The sequence below is a fragment of the Penicillium crustosum genome (assembly GCF_028827405.1).
Source record: "Penicillium crustosum strain IBT 35664 chromosome Unknown utg000001l_segment0_segment0, whole genome shotgun sequence".
Taxonomy (NCBI): domain Eukaryota; kingdom Fungi; phylum Ascomycota; class Eurotiomycetes; order Eurotiales; family Aspergillaceae; genus Penicillium; species Penicillium crustosum.
Window position 1 is genome coordinate 8,050,814 of NW_026623122.1, and position 20,574 is coordinate 8,071,387.

Genomic DNA, 20,574 nt, shown 5'->3' on the forward strand with positions numbered 1-20,574 from the left:
TGCGGATACGGGCCAGGAATGCTTCATGCTTCATTATCATGCATAATTGAATTGCTAATCCAATAAATGAGCACCCGTCTTCACTTCACGCGAAGACGTTTTGCATCAACTATCTCTGGTTGACGTAGTCGTCGTTTTGAGGCTCGCGGCCGCTGCAAAGTCGGTTGACATTTCAATGTGGAGCGGTGAAAGTCGATGATCATCGCCCGCCCAAGCTCTTCATTCCAAAGAACATTGTCACGCCGAAGGTCTTCGTGAATGATTCCCAAAGCTCTGATTTCCTTGTTCGATTGGCGAATCCTCCGCAGAAGCTTAGGCGTCAGCTCCATCGATGCCGTACTTTCTCCCCCCCAAGCCATCACGAGCATATGACGAATCTCGCCAGCCCCGTGAAGGAAATAAATTTTCGCCAAGTCGATCGTACCCAGGAAAACAGGTACAGCGGACCCTTGCGCCTTTTGCAGAATTCGGTATACCTCCGCTTCGCGAGAGACTTCTTTCCACAGCGCCGACGTAGTTCCTTTTCCAATGACGGTGTAGCCATATACAACACAAGTAAGTTTGAAGGGCGCACCGTACGCCCCGCAACCTCCAAGGGGTGTACATCGGTCAATGTTTTCATCCAATTGTGCCTTTAGTAAACGCACTAAATCCTCCGAGGTAATCAGATGATGAAGGTTATCTTTGCTTCGACGATGGAGCATCACATTTGGACAACAGTCATCTAGAAGGCCGCCAGACTGCAACCCGAGTAAACATCGCTGGGTGCAAAATTGCGCATCGCGGTGTCGGGACTGGTTGTCCGGGCCTTTATTATTATTTGTGTCCCTTTGTCGGCCCACGTGTTGGGTAGATGGAGAAGACAGAACTTGGCTGAAGGCTCGTTTGCGGCCTGTTGCTGGGTTCAAATCAGGCCCTGGTGATCGTGGCGACCGTGAGCGATGTCTCACATCGGATGGGGGCACAGCTAACTCGAGATCTAGTAGAGACCCGACGAGTTATTGATTCGGGGGGATCTGGCGGAGATGATGACGGTTCGTAAGGCGAACCGGTATCTGGGCTTGGAAATTCTGGAGCGGTGCTATCGGAGGTGAGAGGGTGCTGGAGTTCGTCGTTGGGAATGTGAGAGCGAGTGTGATCAAAACCGGTCGTCCAAATAGGAATACCTGGTCGTGCGGAATTCCTCCACTCCTGACCGCGCACAGGCGAGCGAAAAGCCATCAGACACAGACATAGCGTTCTTGCAACAGAGGTATTTTCGAAGGAAGCTTCGATCTCTGGATTCACCTCGCTGTTAGGATCACAAAAGAAGTAGTAAAGCGTGGCAGGGTCGTCATGCGAAACACGGAGGAGGACCCGAGCAATCCCGTTGGTCACGTAGGAGTATTGAAGCCCTTCTTGTATCATCACATGATACTCTTGGACAATGGCAGAGCAGACAAGGCGCTCTGTACTATACCTCAACTTTGCGTCCTCGTCCGTGGGTATTTTATTCAACTTGACCATCTCCTTCCACAAGTCCATTGGTCGAAGCCCTGTCCGAAGGGTTGCCACGGGAAGCTTGTGCGGTGGCTTATACTCGACGGTTGTGAGGAGAGTGGTGGTGCGCCCATCGACACGGTGGATACAGAATTGATCAGGCCTTGGATGGTGTACACTTGATGGTTGGCTTGCATCTGCTTCAATAGCACCGTAATTGTTCAAGGAATTTGTATGATTGCTGAACTGAATGCCATCGCCTAGGCCAAACTCTTCACGAGCAGCGGGTATCTTGCACAATTCTGTTATTATATCATTGATGTGCTCTTCCACAGCGAACCGCTCATAAGCCTCGAGTTCTTGCTCGCTGCTGATGGGATTGCGATTCAGGCGCCGGCCTAACCCTTCTAGCTCATGTAAAGATGTAAACAGACGCGGCACCTCTCCTGGCGTCGGTTGGAGATACCTCTGAACGGACCTGTAAAGGTCTGACAGTTGCACTGGGCACTCGGCCCAACGTTCCAGCCGTATCGGGCAGTATTTTTTCGTGGGCAGAGGTATTTTTCCGCTGGTCGAGCGAGATGGTGTCTCGACTCTCAGCGGTCGGGAGAGCGAGGTGTGAGAAAGGCGCATTAATTCCATGAAAGTAGTCGGTCGGGTTCGCTCCTTCTCTCGACCTCCTTCGTCTTCTGCCTGCTTTCGCCTCTCTTTCTCTCGTCTTCCTTCATCTTCTGCCTGCTTCCTTCTCTCTTCTTCCTGCTTGCGTCTCTCTTTCTCTCGTCTTCCTTCATCTTCTGCCTGCCTGCGCCTCTCTTCTTCCTGCTTGCGCCTCTCTTCTGCCTGCAGAAAGAGAGCCTTGTAATCAGGCGAGTTGTCGGCCATCGATCTGTCAGAGAGGGAAATAGCTTGGGACAAACGCGACAGGTCTCGATTGGTGGGTACCTTATCAAGGAGGCTGATGTCGGCTGATCGCGGCTTCCGGCAGATGTATTTTCCGAGAAATGACGCAAGGTTTCCGCTGGTTTATTTTAGCATCTCCAAATATGACATATTATCCCCTTCGTCAACAAAGACGACGAAGTACTCACTAAAATAGGATTTCCTCACGCTTCAAAGGGATATGCGCTGGCGGTAAAGTCGCTTCACCGAGTGGTCGGTCGCCTCGCACTGAGTCGTGAGGGTCGCAGCCGTCTCAGCTCGGATCGCTTGAGACAGATATATCGCAGCGATCGAAATGCCAAACAGTGTGTTGGGCCGGAGTCGCCGTTCCGCCTCTGTTGTTCTTCAAGCTGATATCACAATTCGGCGATTGTTTGCTCCATCCCTTGTTGAAATAAGTTTCAGTAGATAGTAGGATGATGCAAATTGAAGTCAATACAGTAGGGGGCTGGCTTGCTGGCGTGGGGAATGGACTGTCACGGAGGGGATCCAGCTTCCTCCTTGACTCCAGAGTGGATTGGTGCCTCTGACATAGCCAATCTTTGGCCACGATTGATTTTAATCACCGCTTCCAAGACATACACCGATTCGATGGTACGTAATGTGCCTTGTCAGTACATAGATAAGTTCTGTCCATCTTCAAAATCCTTTGCAAGTCCAGTCACCGTAGCGAGATCACTATCTCGATTGCATCTCTCGCGACGTCCGCATTCCGTCCCCCTATAGCAGCCCGTTACTTCGAAGGATAATTATGTTGTGTCATTTCGCTGTGAGGAAGGTACACAATAAAGGTAGAAGTCAGCGAAGTTCTTTTGAAATAGAGAGAATACGCTTACCTCTATCGGTATCCGTCTGACGAAACATGCTTCGGCTTGCCCTAGTCTTTGCGGTTAGATATCACGTAATTATTCCGAGGGACGTCGCGGAAAAATAAAATGACGTACCTGACCTATCCGGGTAGTCAGGTCCCTTTTAAGGAATAGGATCTGTGCATGAGGCAAACTGAAGTGCCGTCGTTCACAGAACCCATGGCCAGAGGGGTGAACGTAGATCTCTGACACGGTATTTATATATGCGAAGCATTCTTGATCATGGTATTCTTTGACTGTATCATCCTCAGTTTTGAACGGGTTAATGGAAAATTGGACGGGTACTGTAGAGTGGAGCAACCCCGCAGAGAAACCAAGGAGGCCGAGGAGATATTTCACTCGCACCTAAAACATTACCCTCAATTAAAGCTGGTGATGGATTATACCCACTGCTTTGCATGCCTCATATTTTAATATTTTTGCCCATATTCTTCAGATGCTCATGAAAACGTTCCTTTATTCAGCAACAACTAAAACACTAATTAAATGTACACGAAATACCTTATGCTTACCCACTATTTACACCGCACTTTTTTGGAATTGTAAAATTTCAGCACAGGTACACAGTTTTCTGGACGGAGGTATATGTTTTCTGGAAGATCAACCCATCTTCCTCATCTTTCCCACGATCTGTTGACCTCAAAATAAATTTGAGTTAACTAGCGTCAATTATAGGCCTGGTAATTTCCCCAATCCATTGACTATTGTTCCACCGTTGGTTATCGGTATCTTAGCTATAACGGATCCCGTGCCGCATCTTCCGACTTCAACGCTTAGCTTCGCCGAGCCAGTTGTATGCCGAACCAGTAGTGTTCGAGTGGGCTTGTGCTAGCAGCGATGTGCTCCCCAAACATGGAGAAAAGGTAAAAAAACCAGCTAATTCAAGATATTGTGTAACACGCCCGCTGGTCAAACATTCTTGGGTAGGCCGACCTGCCTCTTCAAGAACTCAAGTTGCGCTGTAATGTTCTTTTCAGTCACATCTTGCTTGAATGCCTGCTGCTCCAAGACGAGCGCAACTGGATGAGAAACGCTCTGTCAGAGCGTGGAGTCGCTCTTCGACTCGATGAGCTCCTAACGCGGCCAGAGGCCCGCGCGATTGTGGCCGAATTCATGATACGGACAAATCTCTTGGATCAGTTCCAAGCAGTCGACCCAATGGCTCTCGGGGTCGAAAAAGGCGACGGAAAAGAATGACCCCTCAGGACAGTGTGACGGAAGGAGAAGGATGGCGCCCGTGAGGAGTGCAGTGCCAGGTCCACTGTACTCCCTTGATACAAGCGAGCACAAGAGTGGCAGCCGACAGCCAGGATGGCTGTGTAGAAAGAAGAGTGTGGGGAAGGAGATGTGTGTGTAGTGAAGTTCGCCTAGGTTGTTAGCGGGGCGTGGGTGACGCTCGTTTGAGTTTTGTCAGGAAGAAGGATTTCCGTACGAACTAGTACTCATAGTCCAATTTAGAGGAAAGTTGATTGACTGTCTGGTTGCAGAACTAAGTGTGCTTTTCAGGGGGGAAATAAGGAACTGTGGGCGGACGCTGAATAATCGTCCTAGAGAGGAATAGCGGTAAAATCACCTCTCTATAGGTTGACAAGTTTCCTTTGTTTATTATGCTTACGTAACCGAGTCTGTCTCATTTGTACCTATAATATTCTCGAACGACCATTCAGGGGGTTCGCCCAGCGAGCCCTATGAAACGGTTGTTCAGTGGGCTGGCGACCACCTTGAGGCTGTCGGCAGACCTGACAGCACTCCCGCATAGCAGCATATATTAGAGCAAGCTACATCGGGCAAATGAATTCATCATCATCATCATCATATCCTTGATGACCTATGCTTTCTAAGTATAGCATCTCTCTCCGTGCTTCGTGGACGAGCCCTATTATATCTTGAATCGTCTCGCATGATAGAGCTCAAGCGAACTCCCTCGATAGAGAATAAAGCTGTAGTCTGTCTGCTCCCTTCTCGCCTGCCCATAATTTCATAAGAGAGTGTACTCCTGTGCCCCTTATTTTTCTTTTGCAGGGGCCCACGGACGTAGAAGCCAGATGGGAGCTTCGGACGCATAGCATCCACGCATTATTGAAACTGTGGAGTGGCCCACGGTAAAGAGAGCCAGGAGGCAGGCACTGGCGCATGGTATCCACGCTTTCCAGAAACCGTGATGTGGCCTACGGCAAAAAGTAACAGGAGGCAGCTACTGGCGCATGGTATCTTCTTTTACAGAAACTGTGATGTGGCCTACGGTAAAGAGAGCCTGGAGGCAGGTACTGGCACATGGTATCTACGCTTTCTAGAAATCGTGATGTGGCCCACGGTAAAGAGAGTCTGGAGGCAGGTACAAGAGAGACGGAGACAGAAGCCGTGCACGTGATGCAATTTAGCGTGCATATTTTGGTTTAGTACACCCCCTCAATCGCCGCTTCAACATTAATTCTTCTCTCTCCTGCTACTCCTCTCTCACCACCCTTCCCCCATGCGCGCTTTGCTAACGAGGCATTTTTGCCATTGATCTAGTTCACCGAGCCCCCTATCCTATTTGCCTCCGACGCAAACCAGCCGATCCTTTTGCGGTCCCTCCCCGAGTACTCGAGTACGGTCTGCGCTGCTTTCCTTCTCCAGACTCGGCTCGGTTTCCCTTTTGCCCTTGGTTCGCGACCTCACACGTTAATCGGTCGGTCGATCGTCGAACTTGGCGCCTCCAGGTGCTTTCACACTTTGCTCCTGGGCCATCGCCGCTGCACAGCGGGGCTTCAAATCTGCGTTGAGGGCGTAAGGCGCCGGTGAGGGCGTTGGCAGCCTCGGATGATGATGTTCGGATCATTTCGGAAACGAGGAAGACCGGGATACTGCTTCGATGATTAGTGACGCTGTTACAGGAAGTGGCTCCTGTGATGCGGGATCAACGAAATGCAAATTGTCGCATGACGAAGGCATCTCTGCTGAACTCGGACGATTTGAGCGATTGACAAAAAGAGCAAGAACTTGACGTTGATATTCAATGTAATGAGTTGTTGTAAGTCTACAACGAAAACCGTGGCCCGCCTGTAATAGCTTGGAAAGAGGGAAAACCTGGCCCGTCTCAGGGCACATTGTATCGGGAGCAGCAAGACTGCCTGGGATAGCTTAGAGGAGGGGAAAATGTGGTCCATCTCAGATAGGGCTGCTGTCAGGGTACGTAATGGCATTGCGTACATGGGATCAAAATCACGCTGCAACCGTCTTCTTCCAAGACGTTTACGGAATATAACAGGGAAAATGAAGACTAATTACATTTATATAGCAGGTGCCTGACGGGCCACGCAGGGGGTTTTCATTATAGGCTGGGGGGGGTGAGGTCGTTCTATCAATCCCCTATATATGGATTGCCTGACCTGCAGTACAGTATCTGCCTTTCGAAATCCTCATCGCGCGGTTGTGACGGTTGTGCCTTCTCTTGTCTTCTCGAAGTCTCGGTCTGTAATCAACCTTGGCGTTGGGTAGTAGGAGCCCTACAAGTCAGCTTTCTTTCCCTAGCGGAAGACTCTGCCACATACTAATTGTGAAGTAAGAAAAGCCCAAAATCCGGAAGCATCTGCGGACAAAAGATGAACCTGACCCGTCTCCCGGAAGCGAATGCCCACACATACATCTGCGTCGCACATCTTACTATATTCACATGCCTTTCTCATCAAACTTGTTTTGCGACGGCTAGGCGATGTTTAGTGAACCTGATAGAATCTGACAAATATTGGGATCGTGTCAATGGGCGCCGCCGCAGTGACATTGCTGCCGCCCTCAACCTCCCCCTCAACAGTATGCTCGTTATGGCCAACGATGAGACGGCCCCATCGGCTTCCCTTGGGAAGGTATACTTCCCTCTCTGTCTGTCCAGCCTCCATGATCGGAGCGCAGAGGTACTTGTGCCCAAACATGTACTGAGTCTCGACCTCCCAGCACTTCTTATCCTCGGGGAATTCGAAGAACATTGTGCGGATGACGGGGGTACCACAGTTACTCGCCTCCTCCATCAGTTGTCGAATATATTCCCTTAACCTCTCTCTCAGTCTCACAAACTTGAGAAGAATAGGGTAGTTCTCTTCGCCAAAGCTCCAAAGCTCGTTGTCCGCGCCGCTGTCGCACGCTGCTAGACCTCCCTCGCCATTCTGAGGAGTGTAGACGGGCTCACGGCACCCGTGGAGACGCATCACGGGACAGAACGTACCCCATTGGAACCAACGGACTAGAAGTTCTCGAAACTCGGAGCTCGCAGTTTCGCCACCGTAGAAACCCCCAATGTCGGTGGTCCACCACGGGATACCAGATAGGCCCATGTTCAGACCCGCAGCTAGCTGGTTTCTGAAGGCCGTCCAAGAGCTGGCAGTGTCTCCGCTCCAGATGAGGGCTCCGTACTTCTGGCTTCCTGCCCAAGCGCATCGGACAAGGTTGACAATTCCATCCTTGCCGCCCGTGAGCTGGCCGGCCGCTAGCTGACCCTCATAGAATGCTTGCGTGTAACAGCGAGGGTAGAGGTTGCCGACACTCATAACAGGTCCCAGATAGTATCTGTAATTCTCAAACGCGTAGGCGTTGTATTCCGGCTCTGCCTCGTCTAACCAGAAGCATTTGACTCCAATATCATGGTAGTTCTTCTTGATCTTGTCCCAGACATACTTGCGAGTAGCAGGGTTGGTAAAGTCGGCCTGCAGATTCTGTCCCATGAAGTCTCGGGTAGTGTGGATGCCGCGGTCGACACGGACGAGAAGCCCCCGCTCCAGCATCTCGTTATAGGCTTCGGAGCGCTTATCGACGGTGGGCCACACAGATACAAGAAGCTTGACATTCATCTTCGCCAGTTCGTCGACCATGGCCTTTGGATCAGGCCATGCAGTGCGGTCCCATGCCCAGTCTCCCTGGGTTGACCAGTGGAAATAATCAGCCACAATGACATCGAGAGGGATCTGGCGCTTCTTGTACTCGCGTGCGACAGTCAACAATTCCTCCTGATTCTTATATCGCAGCTTGCACTGCCAGAAGCCAAGTCCGTACTCCGGCATCATAGGGGAATGGCCCGTGACATCGACGTAGCGATGGAGAATTTCCCGTAGAGTCGGGCCGGTGACGATCCAGAAGTCGAGCGCACTGGTTGAGTTGGCCTCAAAGGACGTGATGTTCCTGCCAAAGACTGCACGTCCAATGGAGGGATTATTCCACAGGATGCCATACCCAAGGCTACTGACGAAGAATGGCACACTGGACTGCGAGTTCCGCTGAGCAAGCTCAATATCTAGACCCTTTAGGTTGAGGAAGCTGCTTTGATACTGGCCCATGCCATAAATCTTCTCACCTGTACTTTGCGGCTCTATCCGGTATATAATGTGATATTCTGTGGCTCCTGTGCCGTGTGCGCCGAATTCGCGGCTCTGTACTTGGATAGCAGATGTCTTGGGGTCTGTATGATCAATCTTGGTACGATTGTATTCCTCGAAAATCTGTTTTCCAGTGCTCGTGTTCCTCATGGTCAGCTTTCCGTATGCCGTGATCTGGGCTTGGAGGAGTCCATTGGTGATGGAGGCTGTAGAGTAATCCTTCTTGGTTCCGTGCATACTTTGATCAGGTGCGATCAATGTTGGTTGTGTCGATGGGAGACTGATTTCAGGCGTGTGCTGCTCAACTGGTTCAGACAATGCCCAGTTTTGCGGAGGCATCTCTGGCAATTTGGTGCTTCGAACACGGAAGGCGTCCGGACCCCATGGCTTGATCTGGAGATGCTCGCCATCGTAATGCCAGCTGAGGGCGTCATCCTGGGAGACGAACATTATTCGTGGTTGCCGCTTTGTTTGCGACCCTTGCGATACTGGGTTGGCTGTTGAGTTTTCCCTTTGCCTCTAGAGAATGTGGAGACCAATCTTACCATAGTCGAATTTCTGTACGTGTTTACATTTATCGCAAGCTGTTCAATTTATTTCTTCACCCCGGCTGATATTTATTTTGGGGTTCCCATGTGATCATACAATCCCGCACCGGCGGCGGTTACTGGCCGTTTTTGGACGCCGTGCCGCTGCGGCTGTGGGCGGACATATTTAGGCTGAATAGAATCTGCTGACTACTGACCCTTGAGACCATGCTAATGAATGCTCCGAATGGAATGCCTGTACGTGCCACTGGCCTACGTAGCGTTTACTGGCACCCCGTAGCGACGAGTTTGTGGTTCAATGAAAACGGGCGTGCGTGGGTCACAAATATCCATCTATTCCAGGTATCTTTCAATCAATAACAGAAGGTCGAAGAGAGCCATGTAATAAGCTGACGGTGCGAGGCAGGGACAACTTTGCCGGACTTAGGCAACGTCTCTAGTTAGCTTTGCCGACTAATAATCGAAATCGTCCCCACCATGATCCTCCCGAGCCCCTGCATCATGTAACATCTTTGGTACGATGTATGAAGATGCCCTACGTTGCAAAACGGTGAGTGGACTAATACGAGGACCTGACGGGATTCAGGAACACACATGTTATCAGAAATGAATGCACCTGATTGTGATTCTTTGGAAGTACTAGTGTAATACTGCGTCCTCAATTGCGATGCACTAAAGAACGGATGGGAACAGGGTTGAGATGGAATTTGATGCCAGAATGTCGACAATGGTAGATCTCCGTTGTTGGAATCCTTACGCTGCAATACTATCTAGTATCCTCCCAATATGACACGTCCTACTTTGTTCAGGTGCCAAGCTTCGAGCGGGCTTCGGGCAAAGCGAACGACATGACTCAGGGGAGTTCTATATGGATCAAGCGTGCCGAAGGCGTAACTGGTATCTCAACCTCCAACTCCATCGGCGACAAGTACAGTCCAGTCTTCCATTCCCTTGGGTACAGCGTTTCTACTGACGCCTTCGCACTGCTGACCTGTGGAAGAGGGATGTTGCACTTCGTCTCCCCTCCTCGTCGCCACACGCCGAGGTAAATGTGCTTGCCAGCCTGCAAGCCCAAGACAACCCAATGCTCGTTCCACTGGCCGAGGCCAAGTGGCCAGAAAGGTACTGACTCCTTAATGTGATGCCTGATCTTCTTGTACACCTTACAGCCCTCGATGACAACCTGGAGCTGTTGATCATTCAGGAGGTCGATCCGCCCGCTCAGGTGGACTCGTCCCAGGATGCTGTTGACCACGCAGTAGGCGTTTAGGTCATCGGTGTATTCTGGTTGAGGATAAGCCCAGGTAGCACTCTGCTCTGGAGTCACGGCTGTGGGGACCGCTGCAGCGAGGGCGGCGTTCAGGACAGGATCCTGCAGGTCGCTGGTCGATTGAATAGAATGCGTCGCGAGCATCTCGTAGTCGAGTCTGCAACCGCCACTGGAGCAAGTCTCCAAAACGACATCCGGATGACGGTCGTAGATGGAATTGATCCAGGCCATATACGCACGACGATGCCCCAACATGCCGTCGCCTGGACTGGCTGCGTTAACATCGGTGCCATGAGTGACGTCGATATTGTAATCCAGCTTGAAATAGCCCACACCATAGTTGATGATGAGATCGTCGACAATGGTGTTCAGGCGTGAGATGACAGCCTCGTGACGGAAGTCCAGTTGGTAACGGCTTTGCTCAATAACGCGGACACCCCGACGCTGGAAGAATGCTTCCGGTGGTAGCTCACCCAGAATAGGGCTGTTTACCCCCACGACTTCCGGCTCCATCCACAGACCGGGAGTCATCCCCTTGGCACGGATGTTGTTGAGCAACTTCTTGAGTCCGCCGGGAAAACGTGTGGTCGAGGGCTTCCAAGCACCCACCGAGTCCCACCAGCTGGGTTCGTCGGCGTACCAGCCGGCATCAATGACGAAGTACTCTGATCCACAGCGTAGGGCAGGCTCGATGAGCGCTGTAACCTTTTCGGTAGTGGGGTCTCCCTTTAGGCAGTTCATGTAGTCGTTGAAGATGAGAGGCAATTTTTCATTGTCGGTATGCTTGCGGCGTATGCGCCTGCGGTATTGCGTGAGTGGCCCGAAGACCGACTGAAACGGACCATTTATGACGGCCAAGGCGGTTGTAACACTGGTAAAGGTCTCTCCGGGGCTGAGCTTCTTTGTCCACTGGTGGTTCTGATCATTGGGCCCTCCAGCGACCAGATACAGCCCGGAAACGATGTTACCAAGCTCCCACTTCCATGCTCCACTGGACTCAATTTGCCATGCGACGGAGTGCTTGCCGTCTCTTTTCGCAAGCACGCCCATGGCGAGTGAACCCGAGGTGGAGAATGTGCCAATGTTTGATCTTGAGATAGAAGCTCGCGTCCCTGGCTTGTCAAAGTCACTGTCCCCGACCCAGTCCATCCCGACATCGGGAAAGTCGAATGCCTTCCATTGCGCCTCGCGGAAGTTGGTGCTGTTCGCAATGACGATCTGGTAGTCGTTGTACCACTCCTCCGCACCACGGTTGAGGAACCCAAGAGAAAGAGAAGCGAAGGTCTCCAAATAGACCTCTTGCGAGCCTGGGTTGCTTACTATGGCGGTAGAGCGGACAACGGGAACAGCCCCAAAGACAGTGTATCTGTTGAGGACCTCGATTTTGGTCAAGGGGTCCTGTGTCACGATCTCGAGGATGTGGGTGTCCTCGCCCTCTATGGATTCCTTGTGGCTGAGGTAGACGAGACGGCTCGATGTTGCGCTGTACACTTGACGTTCGGAGGTACCAAAAGTCGATCCTTCTCCAAGCAGTCTGATCTGGGTCAGTGGTAGAGCGTGCTCGACTTCTTTCTCGATTTCGTAGTTGGTCACCTGCGTTCCCTTAGGCCGAACATTGTGTAGGTAAATGTGACGCTCGGAGTCGATAAGAAAGTCGAGATCAAGTGTGCCAGGTGCCCAGCGAAGCCAGTCTGCATTGCAATCAAGTCCATGGTTAGTGGTAAGATGGTATCGGTGTTGGTCGCAAAGAGAACTACCTTACCATGAGACGAGATAGACCCCATTTTGTTCTCGGGACGGTCCTACTCGAAGAATGGCCGTCGGTCAGACTTAATGAATGAAGAGATCAAGAGCTAACACTACAGCAATTTTACTTCACTATTGTCCTTGAAATGCAAGCTTGGAGTAGAGAGGATCCCGTGTCGGGATCCGACCCCGCGTTGGGATCCGACCCCGCGTTTTCCTCCCTGCTATCGTCGCATGCCGCAGTGGAGCGGACCCTAATTTCATGCTGCGGCGGAAAAGTTCTATTTAGGACGTGGCCGCCTCTTCCAGGCCGCAATGAGTAATCCATCCGACACAGCCGAGCCGTCTGATCGGCCACTGTCCGATCTGTCGTGTCCCGACACCTCCCATTCACTCGCTTCCAGACCGCTTCACTGAGTCTGCAGGGTAACCAAGTCCTGCTGACGCTGCGTTGAGCCCAACTCCAGACCAATAAGTGTCACTCATCAACAATGCTTGCGAAAATCTAGCACGTCAGCGTTGCCTCCAAGCCGAAACCCTTTTGGGTTAGACTAGACCTCGCCCTCACCCGCGGGTGACTCTCGGAGGGTCACCCTCATACCCTCGTTTTGAGGGTCGAGGGTCCGGTCCACTTACCCGCAGCGAGGGTCACCCGCGTGAGAGTCGGCGAGGGTCAAGGGTCGGGTAAGGGTCAAAAATTTTAAGCAAACCCTCGCGAGGTGAGGGTCGAGGGTCTGGACCTTGGACCCTCGCGAGGGTAATTCCGAGGTCTAGGTTAGACCATGGCGTTATACTTTGAGGAGCTACTCGCAAAGGGGTTGTTTATATCAGCTAGAGTTCTTCTTGGTCCCTGAATCACATCTTAAGGGTGAGGTCTATGGGCATGGCATTTGAATATATTAGGTCCAAGCGGATTCTCAGATATTCGATTTGAGATCTAGGCTATATCCAATACTCCTATAATTCATTCGCTACTATTCATCCGTAGATACTTCCCGCAAATGCTCATTGTACCTTTATTCCTCCATGCCGAACGGGCTGACATCAGTCTTCTTGAACTTGCGAGCCGGCACCTTCATCGAGAACAGCATGTCCAGCTCCTCAAAGGTGCGGTCCTTTGATTCGGGAAGGCAGAAGTAGGCCCACACAAAGACAATGAAAGCCGTACCACCCCAGAAGAAGCCGGTGTAACCACGGAGATTCCACGCCGAGGGGTTCATGAAGTAAGGCTGGAGGACACCGGCGACAATGTTTACGAGGTAGTAGGCGTTGCGTGCCAGACAAATCGTCTTCTGGCGGAGGCGTGTTGAGCCAATCTCTGCGGGGATAGCCCATCCGAGCTGTCCGACGGTCATATCAAAGAGGAGGTTCCAGAACATGGCAAGTCCTGCCTGGGTAAATCCAACCGAGGAACGCTCGGTCCACACGTTGAGGATACCAATGATTATCAGGACTATGGACATGCAAAACATGCCCCAGGTATAGAGGGTGCGACGTCCGAAGTGAGGCATACAGAACAGCCAATTGATAATGGTACCGAGGAAGGCAAGCGCCAGGCCACCGATGCTCAGCGAGTAGACAGTAGAGGTATGAAGACCGAGCTGCTCAAAGAAGTATGACGAGTTATCTAGAGTTCGCCGTGCTGTTAGTTGTCGAAACTTGGATTTTCACGGGAGAACAGTGTTGGTTCTGTGTGATCGAGGAGGGACGGGTTGTCTTACAAGCAAAGTTAGAGCCAGACAGGACCTGGCCTACGAAAGCCATGCAAGCAATCTGCGTGCGGCGAAGTTCGAAACCCTTGAAGCAGTCAAAGTATGTGGTTCCGACTGACATCTCCTGCTCGAGATCGTTGGTGTGAATGATCTCGGCAAGGGTCTTCTTAACATCAATATCAGCAGATGCTCTCTGCAAGCGGCGCAGGCTCATCTCGGCGGATTCGATGCGGCCCTTGCGAACCTCGTGCCAAGGGCTATCGGGAGAAAAGTAGAGAAGAGGGATAAGGAAGACGGGCCACACCCATTGGATAGCAAAGGGGATGCGGAAACCCCACTCATCCTCACGGCCTGAGAGGCCGCGCAACACACCAGCAGCGATCAGTTGTCCGATGCAGAAGCACATGTTGGCCCAGGAAGTGAAATACACTCTCAAGACCAATGGCAAGCACTCGGATGCGTAGGCCGGAGCAGCGGTGGCGAAGATACCCCATGGAACACCAACAATCAGCTGGCCAACACAGAGGACAGCGACGTTAGGTGCGAAGAAGGTAATGAAGACGCAAGCGGCCATGGCGACAAGTGAGGCCAAGAGGACGTGGCGGTGGCCAAATTTGTCGACAACGTATCTAAGGGTTCGAAATCAGGACTGGTGGTCTCGTCACACTGGGAAGGGGAAGATGGTGAGTCTGTTACTTACCCGTTGACCCACGTTCCCGTGAATGCTCCGACAACGGCAGCGTTGCTAAGTCCAGCCTGCCACGCGGCAGTGAGCTGGTAATTTGGGCTTCCGTCGGCATTGTGGCTGACGACGCTGCCGTATTTCCTCTGGAAAGTGGGATATGCGTACAAAGATGGCACTAAGATCTGATCGTAACCTTCCATGATGACACACATGGAGATGGAAAGACACCAGAATATGGCCATGGGATATGCGCGAATGGCATCCCGGACAGTCAGGTTGTGAGCTAGCGCAGCGCTCTGCTGCGCGTCGACAGTGAGCGTCTTTGCATGCTTCTGAACCTCTCCCATGCCAGGCTTCTCAACTAGCCTGTCCAGATGGTCGACTGTAACTTTTCCTTGATCTTCTTCGTTCATGGTGGACAGCGGTATAGGGGGCTGTGAGGTGAAATAGTCACTTGACTGTGAGCGATCGAACAAGGATGGAATGTCAAAAATTCGCGAAGTCGTAATAGACTTATAACGATCTGTACAGGTCGTCAGGCCAATTCCCCACGGGGCATGCTGTGGGGTTTGCGCTGGGTTAGACTTTATGCCCCATAAAGAACATGAGGGGAAAAAGTTAAGTAAATCATTGTTTCGTGCAGCTGAGTGGATCGTTCGGGTCCATACGGAGTACATTCACACACTCAATGGCGGCGTTAAGCCAAATTGGGATCAAGCCGCTCATAATTGCCACTTAGCGGAAAGCAGCCAAAGCCTGCTAGACTGGATAGTATTGGATGGTATTTGAGACGGCAAACACCGAACATGGGTTAATTGCCGACGATTCCCCTTCTAAGCTTTAGTGCCAGGAGGCTCGATGGGGCGGTGCGCCGCCGTCACGAGGGCTCTAGCCTGCCAAATTGCGTAGTTATCAAGACAAAATGGGGGGCAATATGGCCGCTACCAAAAATGCTCCATGGGCGACATTCTTAGTTGTTACCGTCATTTATTGCTTTAACAGTAGTTTTCCCTACCAGTAATACGGTTAGATACTGTCATATGATTCGAGTCGACTAACACCAAGTCCTGAGCCAGCCGCTCCAATCAAGAACCCACATCCAGTTCATCGATAGTAATAGCAGAATGAGACCTACAACATACACGCTGCCTTGACAATAGTTCTGTCGTGCAATCTACGCCAGCCGGCGGGTCACGGCTGTCGCCAATGTCCAAGGCATCGGTATGGTGTACAAAGCTCTGGATCTGCATTAAACATACTACTACATGCCAGTGATCTCCTGAGCCTGGCAACGCTCCAACAACTTCTCAGCACGAAGAAAGATTTTCGTCTTGACCTTCGGGGATATTTACTTGGAAACAACCGGCACATCCACCTGTCCAATACCAGCGGGGAAGACAACATGGTCGACATCCCTAGTTTCAGTGTATGCAGTCTTCGAGGAAGCTCGAACTTGGCAGCCACAAGTGACCAGAGTGCCTAATCTCTGGTCGAGGCCCTTCTTCTGGATGATGATAACAGCAACCAAAGACTCAGGAGGCCGATCGATGGCTTACCAGTCAGAAGGGAAAGTCTTAGCAGAAGAGACCAGTAGATTCAGTCACAACTGAGATCGGTGTACCGCGGTCGAGGCCTGAGCTCAGCGACATTAGATCAGCCTTTCTCAGAACCTATACTGTGACCGATCGAGTCTCGACTCAGCGATCGGCCCGAGATTTGTCAGGGGACATGGAGAGAGGAGCATATCCAAGTTTGGAACCAGATTCATTCCGCATGGGTTCGGTTTTGAACCAATGAAGGGTCTGATAGTAGTGTGCTGCCAATGAACAACTGCCCAAGAATATAAAGAGTAGTATACCAAAGATGTACTTCCTCGGGTTGGCCTTTCAGGGAGCGGCAGTAGATGTCTCCGTTCAGATCCGCAAAAATTCCGCAGATGCAGAAGGAGGCTGCTGTCCTACTCCATCAGCACTGAAACACCAACATGTAGCGTTATCGCTGCCTGAATATGAGTCTCTAATTCTAGGGAAGAGTTAACATGTTTCTTCGATTTATTGGATGCTTCCATATGAAACCGATGTAGAAGGATTCAAATCAGCAAAAGCATACTGTCCGCCAATAGAACATGCTTTGCCAGTATCAAGATAATGACCGAAAGCGTCGCCACCGTTGGTAGCATCCAAGTGCGAAAAATCGAATATCCCAGGTGCCATGAGCGCTTCGAATCCATCGACGTTTCCTCCGAACCCCAGGGAGAGAGCATTGTACATTTCATCAAAGCCTGCCGAGGTCGTGTCTGGTTGGCTCTCGTCCGTGAACTGGGTCTCCAAAGTGCCCCCTGAGCTTGTTCTAGTAGTTGCTGATTCCCAAGTCCTGTCAGAAACGCGGCCCAGAGCTGATGGTACTCCCTGGCTGGGTTCATCACCTGCTCCGCCATCTTCTAAGAGGCGCTGACTGCTTGCTAGCTGCTGGTGGTCATTCGCCTTCAATACGGGTGTCGTGGAATTAGCCGCCGGGGCTCTGAGAGCGCGCATGAGCTTATGACCGAGCCTGCTCATCTCTGCGGCTTTTGGGGACCACTTCCCAAGCTCTTGCAATGTGTCTTGAAGCAACGTAATTCCAGACATAAGATCGTCCACCGCTTGCGGACAATCTTTCAGTGCGCGCCAAGTCACACTCAAAGACAAAGATATTGCATAAGGAACCATGGGAAAAGGAGGAAGAGTAGCGTGTCTCCCACAGGAAGTAAGTTGCTGAACGCGCTCGGCGCTTCGGAAGCGACGTTCATAAGGGATTGTGCCAGGCGTGCTGTATCTGCACGACAACATTGCTAATACGAGATACCAAATCTCGAGGTAATCTGTTCCATGATGAAGAGTTAGCTAATGGAGGCACCATCTATGTCGGCTTTGAGTACTTGCCTTTATGGGATTCTTGTAGCCTCGATAGATCTACCCCAGCGGCGATCTCGGAGAAGGTTGGGAATTCATCCAACACTGTCTGACCCCGTCTTTGCAGAAAGGGTCGGTATATCTCCATTACTTCATCCATTTCGTCCCCTAGCCTCAGCGTAATAGTAGCAACCTGGGAACGGTTATCCCCCTTTAAAAGCGGCCGCGATAGATCAACGTCGCGGTCCGCGATGACAAGGGGGACGCCTTGAAGACATGCGTTTTGTCGATCGAGTGCTCGCAGCGTCCACCACAGATAGCTGCATTGTACGCGGGCCGGCCTGTTCGGGTTCTCGAAATGCAAAGATAGCACAAAGGCGTCGTGGATGGCTTGTGATAAGTAGGCTGAAGATTTCTGCATGCCACGATATTCGTCATGATGGAGCCACATAAGGGCGAGGATTTGGACTTTGATAAGCCTATTCGGCTCCAGATCCAGTTTCATGGCGACCTCCAAGTCTCTGTAAATGGCCTTGGCGAAATCGTTTGGTGCCAAGGTGGGGCCATCGTCTGACAGTCGCAAGTATGGAGCAGCTTGTTTCGTCTTGCACGATGTGAGGCATATCGCATTTACCAAATATGGAGATGCGCGACCCATTGTGTAATCTCGAAGGATCTGTCCGCCGTCGACGATTGGAATGAGTGCGTCAAGGCTTGATATGTACGTGGTAATTAAGGCATCTTGTGTGTCTCGGGGCAATGCCAATGCTTTGAGAGCACCGGCATGGTCACAGTAATGTTCAGCAACCCATGTTTTCGGCTCGCAGGTAAGATCGTATTCCCATCTATTCTCGTGGCGCTGGATAGTCTCAATACAACAGCGCGATAATGTGTTCCTTCGGCCAACAAGCTGAGTGACAGAAGAGTCGTACGGCTCGCGGTAGTCTTGGGTTCCCGGTCTATCCACCATTTCCCCTGGTGTTTCCGCAGCCAACTCGGTGAGAAGCGACTCTGCATGGTAATCGCCAACTTGGATTGGCTCACCAGATGTCTCTGAGGGGTCGTCTGATGACTTGGTGACATCTTGTGGAGGTTCTTTAAGTGTGTAATCGATACATGTTGTGCCCGGCGACTGTGCGCCACCGCGGCCGCCCGGAGCTGACCGGCTATGTCGTCGTTGAGAGAGCGATCGCGTATGGGGGCATTTCTTCTTGCGCCTCTTGCAGTCATTGCACGCCTTTGCGGCGCGTCTCTTCTGCGTCCCAGTCGCGGTTTTAAGCTCCCAGACGACCTCCATTGCGTCCTTGCGCCTGTCCCTTGATCCCGGCCGGTTTGCGCAAGAAAGTTCTCTGGAGTCGCCAGGAATGATGTGTGGGAAAATGGAACTCTGAACTAGCGCTGTGCGTCCTTGCTTTAGTACGCCGTCCTGATAGAGTGAGTACAATTCACCCAAGGAGATCAAAATGTATCTTTAGCTGGCGATTAGTTGCGACCTTCTGGAACCTGTCGCTGGCATGGAGGCCTTGTCATGCATCAATCCATCTGGTTGACGCTGGCGAAACTTTGCTGGCTGCCCTGGAAAATAGATGGTCCGGTCGCGTATCTTCGGTCTAGTGCGCGGAATCGAACTGAACTGTGGTATGAGCCTGAGCCTTTAAGTGGGTATCTAGACATCCGTCTACGGCCAAAGTGCACTTCAAATGATTGTCGCAAAGTCAAGTTGGTTGAGGTACATTGGGTTGTGCGGCCGCTGTGGACGTTAAATTGAAGGGAAAGAAGGTCGCGAGCCGAGGACTATTACGGCGGACTATAGGGGCAACTTCCCCAAAACCCCCAAATCCTACTAAGTCCCTTCACCGCTTCTTCCACCGCCACTAATTCTTCTACCGCCCCATGCGCCCATGCACTGTAACCGAGTATCTCTATGCAGTAGTAATCACACCGATATCTATATGACTCACTGCAAGCTCGTCAATTCAACCTAATTGGCCCTACTCAAAGCCTCGTTTCCTAGTATGATGTATACTAATGTGGCTAATTCGGGGTCCTTATGCGTTGCAAGTAGAAGGCTAGCCTAGTTCTATCTACCTCACAAGTACCACAGGTCAATCCACTACTTATAAAGCTTCCTCTCTGGTATTCAATTAAAGCTTTCTGGTTTATATGCTAAAGATGCCTCGTCCTCGAATTGATTTAAATCCTTATAAGGATAAGATTTCTACTCTATTTCATTAACATAAGACCACTGAGACTATCTGCCAAGAACTCGCCCGGCGCTATTTAATTGATATCTCTTACAATACACTTGCCCGCCGCCTATATGAATGGGATCTCCGTCGGTTACCTTCGAAGCTAATTGATAATAAGGCCCTTTGTGATCGTATAAGGGTACTTATATATGATAATTACTCCGATTCAGAGGCACTTTCACAGCTACATAAGGAAGGTTTCCAGATTTCCGAGAAAGCTCTAAAAACCATACGGCAGTAGCTTAGTCTTCGGCGGCGGATAGATAACCCTGAGGCACAGCGTATATAGGAGGATCAGATTACTGAGGTCCTTAGGCAAGAGATTCAGGATGGTTAGTCTATCGCACAACCCGGGTTTGGGTCGAGATATCGGACCCGGACCCGGACCCAGCCTGGGTCCGGGTCGAAGTCAGCGAACCCGGACCCAACCCGGACCCAGCGCTGGGCCCCCAATGGGGCCCCAGTAAAACCCAACTTTGCATAAAAACAAACTCTTGGCGTTCATAAAGTTGCTAAATAATCAACATGTAATCTTCGTATTTTTTTGTGTTTTAGATCGAACCCATATGAACTCACTTATTCGACATCAACTTTATATGACTAAACTAAATAGACACTTTATATCATTTTATATTGGCCAGATATTAGTTTATTACCAATAAAAATTAAAGATAATCATGGTTGTAGTGGTATTTGATAATTTAGGTTTGCTGACATGGTTGAAGTTGTAGAAATATATTTTGAATACAGTGTAAAGTAGTCACTCTATCCTTACACGTTGAGATCTCCTTTCGACTACTACTATCTCTGACCGCGGTCAGAAAATTAATTATACGATTAA

The 20,574-nt window shown here is 50.9% G+C and overlaps 10 protein-coding genes across 10 annotated transcripts; 1 reads left to right on the plus strand and 9 right to left on the minus strand.

The window, feature by feature from the left end:
• Positions 1-80: 80 nt before the first annotated feature.
• On the minus strand, positions 81-2,361 carry N7487_003008 (uncharacterized protein; the record flags this gene model as incomplete). Its single annotated transcript, XM_056870755.1, has 2 exons — positions 81-916; positions 951-2,361. 2 exons carry the CDS (start codon positions 2,359-2,361, stop codon positions 81-83), a joined length of 2,247 nt encoding a protein of 748 aa, XP_056735539.1.
• Positions 2,362-4,139: 1,778 nt separating this feature from the next.
• N7487_003009 (uncharacterized protein) lies at positions 4,140-4,484 on the plus strand (the record flags this gene model as incomplete). Its single annotated transcript, XM_056870756.1, has 2 exons — positions 4,140-4,150; positions 4,265-4,484. 2 exons carry the CDS (start codon positions 4,140-4,142, stop codon positions 4,482-4,484), a joined length of 231 nt encoding a protein of 76 aa, XP_056735540.1.
• Positions 4,485-5,814: 1,330 nt separating this feature from the next.
• N7487_003010 (uncharacterized protein) lies at positions 5,815-6,108 on the minus strand (the record flags this gene model as incomplete). The annotated part of the gene is made up of 1 exon (XM_056870757.1): positions 5,815-6,108. The coding sequence occupies one exon, from the start codon at positions 6,106-6,108 to the stop codon at positions 5,815-5,817; it is 294 nt and encodes a 97-aa protein (XP_056735541.1).
• Positions 6,109-6,688: 580 nt separating this feature from the next.
• On the minus strand, positions 6,689-6,928 carry N7487_003011 (uncharacterized protein; the record flags this gene model as incomplete). Its single annotated transcript, XM_056870758.1, has 2 exons — positions 6,689-6,775; positions 6,821-6,928. The coding sequence occupies 2 exons, from the start codon at positions 6,926-6,928 to the stop codon at positions 6,689-6,691; spliced, it is 195 nt and encodes a 64-aa protein (XP_056735542.1).
• Positions 6,929-6,985: 57 nt separating this feature from the next.
• N7487_003012 (glycoside hydrolase family 31 protein) lies at positions 6,986-9,082 on the minus strand (the record flags this gene model as incomplete). The annotated part of the gene is made up of 1 exon (XM_056870759.1): positions 6,986-9,082. The coding sequence occupies one exon, from the start codon at positions 9,080-9,082 to the stop codon at positions 6,986-6,988; it is 2,097 nt and encodes a 698-aa protein (XP_056735543.1).
• Positions 9,083-10,033: 951 nt separating this feature from the next.
• Positions 10,034-12,234, minus strand: N7487_003013 (putative Melibiase subfamily; the record flags this gene model as incomplete). The annotated part of the gene is made up of 2 exons (XM_056870760.1): positions 10,034-12,141; positions 12,213-12,234. 2 exons carry the CDS (start codon positions 12,232-12,234, stop codon positions 10,034-10,036), a joined length of 2,130 nt encoding a protein of 709 aa, XP_056735544.1.
• Positions 12,235-13,212: 978 nt separating this feature from the next.
• Positions 13,213-15,027, minus strand: N7487_003014 (general substrate transporter; the record flags this gene model as incomplete). Its single annotated transcript, XM_056870761.1, has 3 exons — positions 13,213-13,838; positions 13,918-14,537; positions 14,609-15,027. Coding segments are annotated over 3 exons (1,665 nt in total), but the record flags the coding sequence as incomplete, so codon positions are not given.
• A 914-nt stretch (positions 15,028-15,941) lies between these two features.
• Positions 15,942-16,242, minus strand: N7487_003015 (uncharacterized protein; the record flags this gene model as incomplete). Its single annotated transcript, XM_056870762.1, has 2 exons — positions 15,942-16,144; positions 16,215-16,242. 2 exons carry the CDS (start codon positions 16,240-16,242, stop codon positions 15,942-15,944), a joined length of 231 nt encoding a protein of 76 aa, XP_056735546.1.
• A 402-nt stretch (positions 16,243-16,644) lies between these two features.
• N7487_003016 (uncharacterized protein) lies at positions 16,645-17,421 on the minus strand (the record flags this gene model as incomplete). The annotated part of the gene is made up of 1 exon (XM_056870763.1): positions 16,645-17,421. The coding sequence occupies one exon, from the start codon at positions 17,419-17,421 to the stop codon at positions 16,645-16,647; it is 777 nt and encodes a 258-aa protein (XP_056735547.1).
• A 70-nt stretch (positions 17,422-17,491) lies between these two features.
• Positions 17,492-18,781, minus strand: N7487_003017 (fungal specific transcription factor domain-containing protein; the record flags this gene model as incomplete). Its single annotated transcript, XM_056870764.1, has 1 exon — positions 17,492-18,781. One exon carries the CDS (start codon positions 18,779-18,781, stop codon positions 17,492-17,494), a length of 1,290 nt encoding a protein of 429 aa, XP_056735548.1.
• Positions 18,782-20,574: the final 1,793 nt, after the last annotated feature.